The sequence below is a fragment of the Balaenoptera borealis genome (assembly GCF_965194805.1).
Source record: "Balaenoptera borealis genome assembly, chromosome: 7".
NCBI lineage: Eukaryota > Metazoa > Chordata > Mammalia > Artiodactyla > Balaenopteridae > Balaenoptera > Balaenoptera borealis.
This window is the reverse complement of record NC_138864.1, coordinates 88020408-88034929: the sequence shown is the minus strand read 5'-3', so window position 1 is coordinate 88034929 and position 14522 is coordinate 88020408. Positions and strand designations below refer to the sequence as shown.

General features: G+C 35.1%; 1 protein-coding gene and 1 long non-coding RNA gene across 5 annotated transcripts in view; one reads left to right on the top strand and one right to left on the bottom strand.

Moving 5' to 3' along the window:
* Positions 1-14522, top strand: part of LOC309632247 — a 50597-nt gene that overhangs the window by 728 nt on the left and 35347 nt on the right. The gene's annotated exons all lie outside the window — the stretch shown is intronic.
* SEPTIN7 (septin 7) overlaps positions 1-14522 on the bottom strand; it is a gene marked incomplete at its 5' end in the record, with an annotated part of 116164 nt that overhangs the window by 79029 nt on the left and 22613 nt on the right. The window contains one exon of one of the 3 annotated variants that reach the window (XM_082399530.1): positions 141-701. The exons of 1 other annotated variant lie outside the window; for it this stretch is intronic. In XM_082399530.1, coding sequence (XP_082255656.1) covers positions 141-164 — 24 coding nt within the window. Of the gene's footprint in view, positions 1-140; positions 702-14522 lie in introns of those variants that run through there. One more of the 3 variants, XM_082399529.1, reaches the window with a different exon arrangement.

Genomic DNA, 14522 nt, shown 5'->3' with positions numbered 1-14522 from the left:
TTATCCAGGTTTTAAAGTAAATTTCAATTCGGTTTTCTGTGTGGTTTTTGATTCTTTGATGACCTCAGTAAGTTTCATGAGTAATTCAAAGAAATCTACTTCTAAATTGGCATAGTAAATCAGTCTGATTTTCAACTTACCCATTGGTGAGAAACACTGTCCATAGTTCAGACCATCTGAGTGAGTAGAGTCTTACTGATTAATTTACTTAGGGGTAGGTCTTACTCATTCATTAAAATATAATGGCAAAATATTCCTAAGAGGTACACATTTTTCTTAAAGATTTTTGCCACATTTAAATTCTCATCCAAAAAAACTCATATGGGATCAAAGTACTAATTCAATACATTTGGATTTAACAAAGAACAGCAATCTGCATTCCTTACTAGCATCACATATGTAACTAAATATTCCATCCATAATATTTTTACCTTTTTTAAAATTCATATAAACTAATTTTTAAGGCAAATATTGAGAAGATAAGTAAGCCAATTAAATTGAAAGGCTAATTTTAAATATACTAGTTAGGATACTGATCAGAATATTTTAAAGTCAAATATTTGAAAGCCTACTATGTGCAGAGCTAAGAATATGCATTAAATTTAAGGCTTCCTTGGTTCATATTTCATCCAACTGTAACTGAAATTTAACTTAGACCAGAAAAAAGGCTCTCTATAAATTATGTAGCATACTCACAGCTACTTTGTAAAGAACACATTTCCATCATTCCAGTGTTCCAGATTCCAACAGACAGATCCACAGAGGAACAGTAAACGAGGAATTCCAAGAATCATACACGGCACATTCAGTCGAACAGGAGAGAAATCCATTGGAACATAGTAAAAGATAGAGGGAAAAAAATGAAAGTTACTTACATGTAACTCAACAAATTAGAGGTAAATTACAAATAAACTGAAGGCAGACTTTTTTCTACTCACGTCAAGGTAATATTTTTTGTCGGATATAAGGCCCAGTGAGTTTTAATCCATTTCAGCAGCTCTCCTGATCAAACACAGAATCAGAGGCCTCCTATCTATCTTTTTATAAGGAACAATTACTATGCCCTGTACCTGAAGTCTTACAAGAAATGGTGAAAAAAGTGTAAAGTATGATGTTTCAAGAAGATATACAGGGGCCAAATTTAAATCTCAAGAAGAAAAGAATGTAAATTTCATACAATTTTGCTTTGTCAGTCACTGGATTAAGACAGCTCACTTCAGATAAATGTCAATGTTTTAGTTAAAATATTTATACAGTGCTATATTTCAAGTAATTAAAATAAAGTTAAGAACTGGAAGAAATGCAAACTTGTAGATACAGGAAAGGGAAGGAAGCTAAAGATGGCAAGCAGTAACAAATGGAAAGATGAAGTAAATGTGACCTGTAAAAACTGAAAGGCAAATAATAGAGCATAGAGAAGAAAACAGACTATCCTTGGACAAAATGTCTTTAAAAAGGGTATGTCTTTATTCTATGTTGAAGAAATCTATGAGTTATATCACAACCTAGAACAGATGATGATGATTATTCAAATGTCACCTTCAAAGAGAGGACTGCCCTGACCACCCTTATCTAAAATTACAACCCATTCCTCATCTCAGCACTTTGCTGCTTTATGTTTTTCTCTTTAGCACTTACCACCATTTAACGTACATTTTACAAATCTTGTTTATTGTGATCTCCACCCACCCTACCTCCAACTAAAATGTAAGCTCCATCAAGGTACAGATTAAATGAATTACGTAAGTTGTGGCATCAAAAAGAGGAAGACATCTGGGAGAGCTGAAGAAGTTTCAGAGAAAATATTTTAGGTTACATATTCAAGGAACCCACCACACAAAAAGGTGTAAGAAAAACACCTCCATCTACCCCTGTGTCTTATTTATTGCTTTATCCTCAACTCCTAGAACAGTCTCAGGCACAACTAGGAGACTGAATTAAGAAAAGGGAGAAAAGCATTCTAGGGCAAAGGAATGGGCCCTAAAGTGGGGATGAACTTGGTACTTTCAGGAACAAAAAGAAGGTACATGAACTACAATGAGGTGAGGTAGTGGACCAGGGAATAAGTGATAAAAAATGAGGTCAGGGAGGCAGGCAGGGGCCAGATCATGTGGTACCCAGCCAAAGTAAGAAATATGGATGTTATTTTAGGCATGATGGGAAGCCACTGGAGGGTTTTACACAGGCAAGTGACCTGACCTGATTTGTGTTTTAAAGATAGCTCTTACTGCTAAGAGAAGAAATGGAAATAAGAAAACTAGTAAGGAGCCTACTGCAATAGTCCAAGAAAGAAAGGGTATACTGAATTTAGATGGTATGGATGCAAAGAGAGATGAAGATTCAGAATATGTTTTGAAAGAAGAATTGTCAGGACATTGCCGGTGGGTTAGATGTGACTGGCAAAAGAAAAAGAGACAAAAAATAAAGAGACAAAAGATAACTCCTAAGTACTTGGCTTGAACAACTCAATGGCTAGTGATATCTCCAGGGAAACAGGGTACAAAGGGGAGGAAAAGAGTGGGCGGTGAGGGCCAAAATCACCAGAATCAAAAATAGCTTTGAACATGTTAAGTGGAGGTGTCTGTTACATATTCAAGAAGAGATGGCCGGTAGGCAGTTAAACATATGAATTCAGAAATTCCAGGGTTGGTTGGTGCTGAAAATATAGATTTAGGAAACATAAGCATATAGATACATATAGATAGTATTGGGAAAGGATCAGATTCCCAGAGAGAGATTATAGATAAAAGGGGGTCTAGACAGTGTCCTGGAGCACTCCAACATTGAGATGTTAGGCAGAGAAAAGAATGAGAAAGATTGATCAGTCAGTGAAGAGAAAGGAAAACTAGGACTGGCTCAAGGTCACTCACTTGTGTTAAATGCTACTGAAAAGTCAAATGAAATACCAGAGATGTGAACATAAAATTTGGAAATAAGATTACTGGTAGTTTTGCACAAAAGCAGTCTCAGTAACAGTGAGTAAGAAGAGTGACTAGGTTGAGAGTAGATAATTCTCTGTATATAACTACTATAACATTTTAAATAATTTCATGTTTTAAATTAAATTATTTTAAAATTAAACATGTTACTTGCCAGTTTCCCTACACAACTGATTCCCCAGGAGAGAATCATGTCATATTCATCTCTACATTCCTAACAGAGTGCTGATACACAGGAGTTATTAAAAAAGATAAATGACAAAAACATACTTTCAGGAAAATTTCTTCTGTGGAAGAAACTGTGTCTCAACACAAAAGACAGACTTAGGAAATACACCAATAATATAACACTGGTTGACTAAAACAAACAGACTTTTCACATTTCATAAGAATCTTTCCTTACCCCAAATTCTAAAATCAACCACAGTCTATAATTCAGAAGACCTACACTGATTCTTTTTCTGCACAAATATAATGTTCACAGTGCCAGTGTGAAATATAACCTCTGGATAAAGAAATATAGACCTGAGTGATATAACTGTTACATTTATAAGCATGCGAATGTAGATAAAAGTATATTCACCCAAAATACCTTTAGGTCTTAAGAGTATTACTTGATTTCAAACATCAGTTACATAAGAAGAAACAGTTATCAAATCACCTTTTCTAAAAGAGTATGTTTACAAAATCTTTTGGTTACTATCTAAAAGATATGCCAAATCTCTATGCCAAAATTCACATTTAAGAAAATCAAGCTACAATTCCACTGCTTGCTATTTCACTACCTGCGGAAAAATCAACTTAAATACAATATCCAGTAATTTCAGTGTTTAACTTATTTAAACTTACTTCTAGAAATCAATTATATTCAAAGAACAAGATACCTCAAAAAGGTTTCAATTGACAGATTATTGGAACCCTTGAGATTTGTTTATATTCTCTTGCCATTTGTTCTTATTCCAAAGAATAAAGTTATCAAAATCTTGGCATGTGAAAATCCATTATCATTTTAAAGGTTTGAATATTAGTATCTATAAATATTAATATGTATAAATTAATATATATTTTCCAAAGGAGAAAAGCAGCAACTTGTTTTGAAAACTGCTAAATATGCTTTTCAGTAACAACAAAGAAATTGAGTTGTGACAAAGAAATTGTGACAAGCTGGAAGTGACAAAAGTCGGAATTTGAGGAAAATTAAAGCATTTTTGGTAGGATCTACTATAAACCTTCAGCTCTCCCCATCTTTACAAAAAGAGATATTCAGCCCCGAATTACATAAATATGACCAGGATTCTATTTCTCCCCTTAGTAATTACAATTAAAACAAACAAACAAACAAACAAAAAAAACAGACTGCGAAGATCCAAGGAAGGTTTACATCAGTAACTTAAAGTTTCAAAGGTAACATTTGATCTTTCCTAAATAATTTCAAGTTCAAGCTGTACCACTTTGGATTTTAAAACATAGACAAACTGTATGCTGTTTCACATACTGACAAATACAATTAAATTTCTTTCTCCTAAAGTTTACGTAATTCTAAATACAAAAAACAACTACTCACTACAAAAGAAAAAAGATACATAAATTTACTTGTCTACTCATTATTACTAACAAAAGTCTTACATCATACACATAGATGAAACTGTCTAGCACTCAAATTCCTCCCATCTCTTACATAATTCAAGGGGAAAATTAAAGAACTTCACTATTTAAATGTCTTAAATATTTTAAATATAACTGGTGTAAAAATACCTAGATTCTAGATTTAATATAACAAGAACACTAAGATGTTACAAGATAACATAAGCTTGTCCTAAATGTTAACTTTGATGTTCCCTCCCCAATTTTCTCTAAAGATCATATCTTAGTTTGCATGCCCCCAGCTCCTCCCTTTTTACTGAGATGAACAATTGTGTACAAATGGAACCAACTTTTACTTTCTTAATCTTATTCTGGATTCTTGGTTAATCTACTTAAAAGATTTTAATATTTAATTGTATGAATACATATAAGAATGAGATAACTTAAAAGTTTAAATACATTTTTTTCTTTGCTCTGAACTTGGAATTTAAATCTCTACTCACAGAATTACTGGCCACACTCATTCAATCAACAGTTACTGGACCCTTACAATGTGTGTATTAGTAATTAGGGATGTAAAAGCTAATAAAAACAAGGTCCCTGCTTATAAAACTAAGAATCTGAGGTCAGGTAAGTTAGAAGACAATTATATTAACACAGTGATAAACACTATAATGGAGGCAAGCACAGAAAGACGGCTATGAGAATGAAAAAAAGGGTGCTTTCTCCTATCCTGGAGTCAAATCCTTCAGATCCTGAAGGACTAGTAGGCCTTAGTCTGATGAGAAATGTGGGTAGGCGCTAGAGAATATGAGCAGGCTAACTGGTAACTGTAAAGGTCCAAAAGCAAGAGGAGAGAACACAGTTCTTTATGGTAACTACAAATAGTTCAATACAACTCATTATCAGGGTCCAGGAGACACAGGGTAGGAAAGTTAAGCAAAAGCCAAATTATAAAGGACTTTGTTGGCCACACTAAAGAACTTAGATTAGGCTTCATCTTGAAAACTTATGAACAGCATTAAAGGATCTGAAGCAGAAAATTGCACAATCACATTAATTCACATGCCAAGTCACATTCATATTTTAGAAAATTACCACTAACAATAATATTGAGGATGAACTGCAGGAGATAATGGTAGCAATCCCAAGATCTGTTGCAGTAGCCCAGGGAAGACAGAAGCAGTGGGGATGAAGAGAAATTAAGTTAGAATGCTACTGTCCGTAACAGTAGCCACTAGCTACATGTGGCTATCGAGCACTTGAAATTTAGCTAGTCTGAATTGATATATGCTCTAAGTATAAAATACAAACCAGGCTTTGAAGACCAATTATGAAAAAAAAAATAAAGCATGTCAATTTTTATACTGATTACAGGTTGAAATAAAATTTTAGCTATACTGGGCTACATAAAATCTGATACTAAAGTTACATTCACGTGTTCCTTTTTACTTTTTAAATGTAGCTACTAGAAAAGTTTAAATTACATATGTGGCTTGCATTAACGTCTAATGGACAGTGCTGGGTGAGATATTAATGACATGAACTGACAAGTCTTTGTAACTTGTGGGGGGAGTGATAAGACTCAAATTTATGAATTTAGGTTGAGCAACTGGATTAATGGTTGTTGCAATCATTAAAAGCAAAATTCATTTGAGTTTAAGGTGCTAAATTGGCTTTAGGGAGACAAATATCTAGTAGGCAGCTACATATATAAAAGAAGTTCTAGAAATGTCTAGGTTAGGCAGATATTAACATTTTAAGTCAACAACATTTAAACGGTATGAAGGCCATGGGTATGGATCCAATTACAGTATACAAAGTAGGAAGCAGGTCAGAACCAACACCAACATCCCACTACCACCACCACTATCACCTACACAAACCTAGGAAAAGGGGAGAGAGAAGAAGAATGAGGAAAGTAGTTCTTAGAAGCAGTTCAAGGAGGTCAACTGTAGTGGCCTCCTTCAAGAAGTGGTCAACTGTACCAAATGCTCTGGAGTGGTCAATATAGAGACATAGAAGAATCTATATATCATTATCAGGGACCACTGTCAGAGCAGTGGAAAGATAGGGGAAAGACAGATGAAGGCAGATTGGAATTAAATAAGCAGTGAATAACTAACTGCAGGCAGCGAGGGTAAACAATTCTTTCTGAATGCTTATCTGTGAATAGAAGAGCAATAAGGTAGAAGCTAGAGGACAATAAAGGGTTATGCAAGTTTTAGGAATTAAAAAAAAAAAGGATAGCTGCATGTTTAAATGCTAATAAATGCTGCGAGTTTGGTGTTAGTAGATGCAAATTATTACATATAGAATGGATAAACAACAAGGTCCTACTGTATAGCACAGGGAGCTATATTCAATATCCTGGGATAAACCACAAGGGAAAAGAATATAAAAAAGAATGTATATATGTGTATAACTGAGTCACTCTGCTGTACAGCAGAAATTAACACAACACTGTAAATCAACTATACTCCAATAAATAAATTTTTAAAAAATGCTTTAAAAAGTAAAAAACAAGTTTAAAAAAAAAAAAGATTACCTAGACAGGGACTTCCCTGGTGGCACAGTGGTTAAGAATCTGCCTGCCAATGCAGGGGACACGGGTTCAATCCCTGGTCTGGGAGGATCCCACATGCCGCGGAGCAACTAAGCCCGCACACTGCAACTACTGAGCCCGCGTGATGCAACTACTGAAGCCCACGAACCAAGAGCCCATGCTCCGCAACAAGAGAAGCCACCGCAATGAGAAGCCTGTACCCCTCAATGAAGAGTAGCCCCTGCTCACTGCAACTATAGACAGCTCACACACAGCAACAAAGACCCAACACAGCCAAGTAAATAAATAAATAAAATTAATTAAGTAAATAAAAAAAAAGATGACCTACACAAGCAGCTGAAGAAAGGAAGGTAAATCAGGATACAGATAACATTCTGGAATGATGGACAGGATTTTCTCTAAACTCCAGAAAAAAAAATCACCTGCTAATCCTAAAAGAGGAGGGATGGACCAGGGAACTTTAAGAGAGAAAGATTTGAATCAGCAACCACCAAAACAAAAAGAAGGGCTAGGAATACACAGCAGGCAGCCAAGGAATTCTGTCCACTAGTTTAGACTGAAGATCTGTGTGAATGTATCCCTGAAGCCACGAGGTCTTTTACTCCAACAGCAATCTGTAACTTGAATGTAAGCCAATAGGCTGTTATTTGAAGCTGTTATTTTGCAGAAAGGGTACACAAAACTACAAGGGATCAAGGGAGCTGACAAGTATGGCTGAAGTGATTTAGTGAACAAAATGGAGAGAGTCGAGGATCCAAGGTATGAAGTAAGGAAATGAGATAGCTAAGAATATGAAATTGTGAATAGAATGAGCCATACAATTAAGATTGCAGAGGTGGAACAGAAGTTCCAGATGATGATCACATGGAGCCATTAAAATGATGGCTCAACCATAATCCAGATACTGTGAAGCTAAATTATTGAACAAGTTTTACACATGGGCACTAAAAACGCCCCAGAGGGCTTCCCTGGTGGCGCAGTGGTTGAGAATCTGCCTGCTAATGCAGGGGACACGGGTTCGAGCCCTGGTCTGGGAAGATCCCACATGCCACGGAGCAGCTGGGCCCGTGAGCCACAACTACTGAGCCTGCGCGTCTGGAGCCTGTGCCCCGCGACGGGAGGGGCCACGATAGTGAAAGGCCCGCGCACCGCGATGAAGAGCGGTCCCTGCACCGCGATGAAGAGTGGCCCCCACTTGCCTCAACTAAAGAAAGCCCTCGCATGAACCGAAGACCCAACACAGCCAAAAATAAAATAAAATAAATAAATAAAGTAGCTATAAAAAAAAAAAGTGCTTTAAAAAAAACAAACAAACAAACAAAAAAAAAAACGCCCCAGAATGGTAAAAGAGCTTGGGGTAGAAAGAAAAACTGAGTGTTTGGTGACATCTTTAACAAATAAGGAGAAAACAGGGATGTGGTAACTGACAAATTTAAGAAGGGTGAGAAAATACTGTTGTTAAATAGCATAAGCTTTAAAGAAGCAGGGCTTTTTTTAAAGGAAGAATGGTCTAGAGTCTAGACAAGCACTATCTGATAGAAATGTAAGATGAATGACATATGTAATTATAAATATTCTAGCAGACACATTATGGAAGTAAGAGTAAAAAGGTGAAATTAACTTTAATATCATTTTATTTCACCCAATGTATATACAATATTATCATTTCAATATGCAATCAATATAAAAAGTAATTATGACTCATTTTACACTATTCATTACTCTACTTTCTTTTCCTTTGTAATAATCTTTAAAATATAGCATGACTTATTTAGGACTAGCCACATTTCAAGTGCTCAAGAGCCACATGTGGTTAGCGGCTACCCTACTAGCTATAGAAATAGAAATTTCATAGATACAGGACATTTTCATCATTACCAAAAGATCTACTAGAGAGCACAAAACTAAATGAATAGCAGTACCCAGTAGTAAGTGAGGATGTGGGAAAATAGGCACTTTCATACATGACTGGTAGAATATAAACTGAAACCACTTCCCTGAAGATCAATTTGGCCATGTGCATCAAAAACTTAAGTTTTCATGCTCTCACACTCAACAAATTCCACTTTCATGAATTTATAATCTTACAAATTTATAAGATTTAGATAAAAGAACATTCAACAAAACAATTAATGATAATGAAAAATCATAAAAACCAAAGTTTCAAAAACAAGTGAAACAAATAATACATTATGGTACTCCCATGTGTTAAAACACCATGCAGCCATTAAAATTAAAGTTTTAGAAGAACAGACATGACAGATAACAACATACTGAATAGAAAAACTATTATTAGACAGTTGATGCAGTAATATTTACCTTTAAACATTCTCTTATGTATACACTGGGGAAAAAAAGGATATAGACTAGTGACATTAATAAAATTAGCAGAACAAAGACTTCAGAAAATTCTCTCCTTCATTAAAAGCAAGAGAAAATTTCTTCCGAGCTCTGGAAATTAACAAAAGGCTTGCAGCAATCCAAAGAGCACTTATTCAAGAAAAAGGGCTGAATCTCAGTAAAAATTGCAGCACTTGTTGCATTTTAACTCGCCTATTCTTATCTTCCCTCATCAGCTCTACAGTAGCCTTGAAAACCCACAGCAGGCAATCATGGCAAAAATTAGCACCCTGTCAGCAACTGGAATAGGCAGAATAGGCTCCTTCAGAGCCCCATTCCCAAAGAACATTATGTGACCTGTTTGATGATTCCCTGCAAGACCCCACAAATAACCACTAGGATAACCAGAGGCTTCAGTGACAACACATGACAAAGAAAACAGACTTTACAGAACTAGTTCCCCAAAAGTCATTAAACAAGCAAACAGCAAACAGCAATAATAAATAAACACTGAGGGGTGGAGGAGAAAGGGGAGAGGGAGAATCTGACCACTGGTGTCACGCTGTATTGTTTAAAATGTCCAGTTTTCAACAAAAAATTATCAGACATGAAAAAAAACCCCAAGAAAGCATAACCCATATTCGGGGTGGGGGGAAAGCAATCAATAGAAACTAACCCTAAGAAAACTCAGACATCAGACAGAGACGTTAAATCTGCTACTTAAAATATGTTCAAATAACTAAAGGAAATCATGCCAAAAAAACTAAAAGTATAAGAACTACATTCACCAAATAGAGAAAATTAATAAAGAGATAGAAATTATTAAAAAGAACCAAATAAAAATTCTCAAGTTGAAAAGCAGAATAACTGAAATGAAACTTCACTAGAGAGAGAGGATCAAAAACAGATGTGAGCTAGCAGAAGAATTAGCAAACTTGAAGATAGATCAAATAACATTTACCAGTCTAAGGAACAGAAACAAAAAAAGAGTGAAGAAAAAACTGAACAGAGCCAGAGACTGTGGAACAAAATCAAGCATACCAACCTACACATAACGGGAGTCCCTGAAGTAGTGGAAAGGAGGAGGGAGGGAGAGAGGGAAAGAGACAGGGGGAGAAAGGGAGTAAGAGGCAAAAAGTATGTTTGAAGAAACAAAGGCAGACAACATCCCAAATCTGAAGAAAAATATGTTTACACATTAAAAGCTCAGCAACTCCAAACTGGAAAAAAGCAAAGAGATCCACACCTAGACACATCAAAATCAAACTGCCAAAAAACAGAGACAAAAAATCAGGAAAGCAGCAAGAGAGACTTTAAATGACCATATACAGGGGATTCTTAAAATGAATAATGACTAACATGTCATCGGAAACCACAGAGGCCAGAAAGTAGATGGATGACATATTCAAGATGTTAAAATAAAAAAACTGTCAACCAAGAATTCAGTATCTACCAAAGGTATCTTTCAAAAATGAAGATGAACTTAAGACATTCTCTGATAAGCAAAAACTGAAAGAATTCCTCACAATCAGATATGCCCTACAAGAAATACTACATAAAAGACAGTACAAATATAATTTTTATTTGCAACTCTCTTCTACCTGATTTAAAGGAACACTTCATGAAGCAATAATTATTAAATTGTATTCTTGGGTGTATAAAGTAGGAAGAAGTAATTTGTATGACACTAAGAGCACAAAGGAGGGAAGAGGAAATGAAAGTATACAGGAGCAAAATTACTGTATTCTATTGAAACTAAGTTGGTAATAACCCAAATTACAATGTTATCAGCTATTAATTGTAATCGCCAGGGCAATAAATAGATAAATAACCTAATTAAATATTGGGCACAGCACTTTAACAGACATTCCCTCAACGAAGATATACAAATTGACAATAAGCACATGAAAAGATGTTTAACATCATTAGCCATTAGGGAAATGCAAATTAGAACCACAATGATACCACCTCACTCCTACTACTAAAGTTTAAAGGGACAGACAATAACAAATGTGGACATGGATGTGGAGAAATTGAAACCTTCACACATTGCTGGTGGGAATGTAAAATGCTACAGCTGCTTTGGCAAACAGTTTGGTAGTTCCTCAGAAAGTTAAACATAGTTACCCTATGATCCAGCAATTCCATCCCAAGGTATAGATCCAAGAGAATTGAAAACATAAGTCCACATAAAAACTGTTACTTAAATGTTCTTGGCACCATTACTCACAATAGCCAAAACATAGAAATAACCCACATGCCCATCAACTGATGAATGGATAAACAAAATTATGTGGTATTATCTATGCAACAGAATATAATTCAGTAATAAAAAGGTGCAAAGTACTGATGCATGCTATCAATACAATATAGATGAACCTTGAAAACATCATGCTAAGTGAAAGAAGCTAGTTGCAAAAAAATATTGAATGATTTCATTTATATGAAATGCCCAGAATAGGAAAACTCTATAGAGATGGAAAGTAGATTAGTGGTTGCCTAGACCTGGGAATAGGAGAGAATGGGAGTAATTGTTAATAAGTACAGGGTTTCTTTTTGGGCTGATGAAAATGTCCTCAAATTAGATAGTGATGATGGCTGCACAACTCTGTGAATATACTAAAAATGACAGAACTGAATTTTATGGCATGTAAATTGTATCTCAGTAAAGCTGTTATAGAATTAAGTATGTAGTGTCTATAATATACTACCTTACATATATAATTTTTAAATCTCCTTTCCTACATGTATCTTCTCATTTGTGTAAAAAGATAGGAAGAAACTAAAAACTAAGCAAGAAATTATTAAGATTGGTTACCCATATGGATGGGTGGTTAAATGGCAGAAAAGGAAAATGAGAATAGGGTAAAAGATATGAGAGGTGGAAGGGATACTTCCAGACATACAGTTTTACAGAATTGACTATTAACACCACAATAATGTTTCACATATTCCAATGAAAAAAATAACCAAAATCAGCCAGGATGTGAGAAGAGCTCAAAATGGACTAAAAACAGTAACAAATAAAACTAACTGTATTTCAAATGAGTAACATAACACCAATGAACAAGGTGGGTAAGAAAAGAACATAACTCTGGAAAACAGTATGTTGACTGTATAGTATAAGACTAAAGACAGGGGCTTCCCTGGTGGCGCAGTGGTTGAGAATCTGCCTGCCAATGCAGGGGACACGGGTTCGAGCCCTGGTCTGGGAAGATCCCACATGCCACGGAGCAACTAGGCCCGTGAGCCACAATTACTGAGCCTGCGTGTCTGGAGCCTATGCTCCGCAACAAGAGAGGCCACGATAGTGAGAGGCCCGCGCACCGCAATGAAGAGTGGTCCCCGCTTGCCACAACTAGAGAAAGCCCTCGCACAGAAACGAAGACCCAACACAGCCATTGAAAAAAAAAAAAAAAAAAAAGACTAAAGACAAAAAGAAGTGTACGCAATACTACACTCTAGTAAGTAAGTATATTTATAACAGCAATTCTGAAACTACACTTATGTGTATACCAGAACTGAATAAATAAGTACATAAATTGTAGATGAGAGTCAGGTTTTCCACTGTTGGAGAAAGGAGTTACAAATAAGAAAAGAGAAAGGCTAGACTGAATCTTGTGTTAGTAGATTAGAATTGGTGTATTAGTATGAATTCATGGTTTTTAATATACATAAACATATATATTTATGTTAACATATATATTATATATATTATCTATACATACACATAGATATGTATAGAAATGCAGATGTGTGAATGTACACAAAAATATAACTTCCTAGATCTATGTTCAAAACACCTAGAAGCAAAGACACCCCAGGAGTAATGAGCACTTTTAATGCTGAGACCTTGGCTTCTAAATACTATTCTGAAATAAAAGGAACCTGAACTCCTTGGAAAATGATCAATTTCAGGGCTTAAGGAAGAAAAAATAAAAGATGAACCAGAAAATAAGGAAGTGCTCCAAAAAAAAATGATGAGGCATGTTGAAAGATGAATAGGAGCTAATGGGAAAGAGCTCCCAATGGTCAAATTCAGGACAATTGGAGCAATAAGCAATGATAAAATTAATATTCATGTGTCCTAATATTAATAAATAATTGAATGAATGAATGCACGAAATAGAACAATTCTTCCTTACAAAAGAATTCCCATTAAAAAATGTAGCATTGGGAATTCCCTGGCAGTCCAGTGGTTAGGACTTGGCACTTTCACTACCATGTACTGGGTTCAATCCCTCATCTGGGAACTAAGATCCTGCAAGTCACAAGGAGTGGCCACAAAAAAAAAAAAAAAAAATTGGAAACAGAAAATCACTACTAAGATAAACAGCACAGTAATAATTGTGACAAGAATTATTGACAGATAGTAGATTTCTCTTATTGAGAAATAAGTTATTTGCATAGTTCAACAAAGGACTAATATCTAAAATATACAACTCAATTAGACAACAAGCACAACTTAAAAATGGACCAAAGATTTCAACAGATCACCAAAGATATACAGATGGCAATAAGCACATGATAAGATCCTCAACATCAGTCGTTAGGAAAATGCAAATTATGATCACAATGAGGTATCTCTACAATTCCACTAGAATGGCTGAAATTAGTAAGAGTCGCCATCCCAGGTGTTGGTGAATATGTGAACCAACTAGAATTTTTATACACTGTTAATGGGAACATAAATGTTAACATCTATGTGGGAAAATGGTTTGGCAATTTCTTAAAAAGTTAAATGTACACCTACCTATAACTTAGCCTAAGTATTAACCCAAGAAAAATGTAATCATATGCCACCATCATTAAAGTTTTTAGAAGTTTACAAAGAAAAAAGTCAAAGAGAAAATACATCCAAATGTTAACAATGGTTGTATTTTGCTAACTGGATTTGGAGATAATTCACTTTTATACTATTTTCTATTTTCCAAGTTATTATTAAGGAACCTGAAGCATTTCCATCCAAAAAAAAAAAAAACACATAGAAAGAAAATGAAGTCATATTCACAAGTCACTACAGGTTTTCTTTTTGATAAATCAGATCTTCTTTATTTTCCATTTCTGACATGTTCATTAGACTGCAAAGGAAG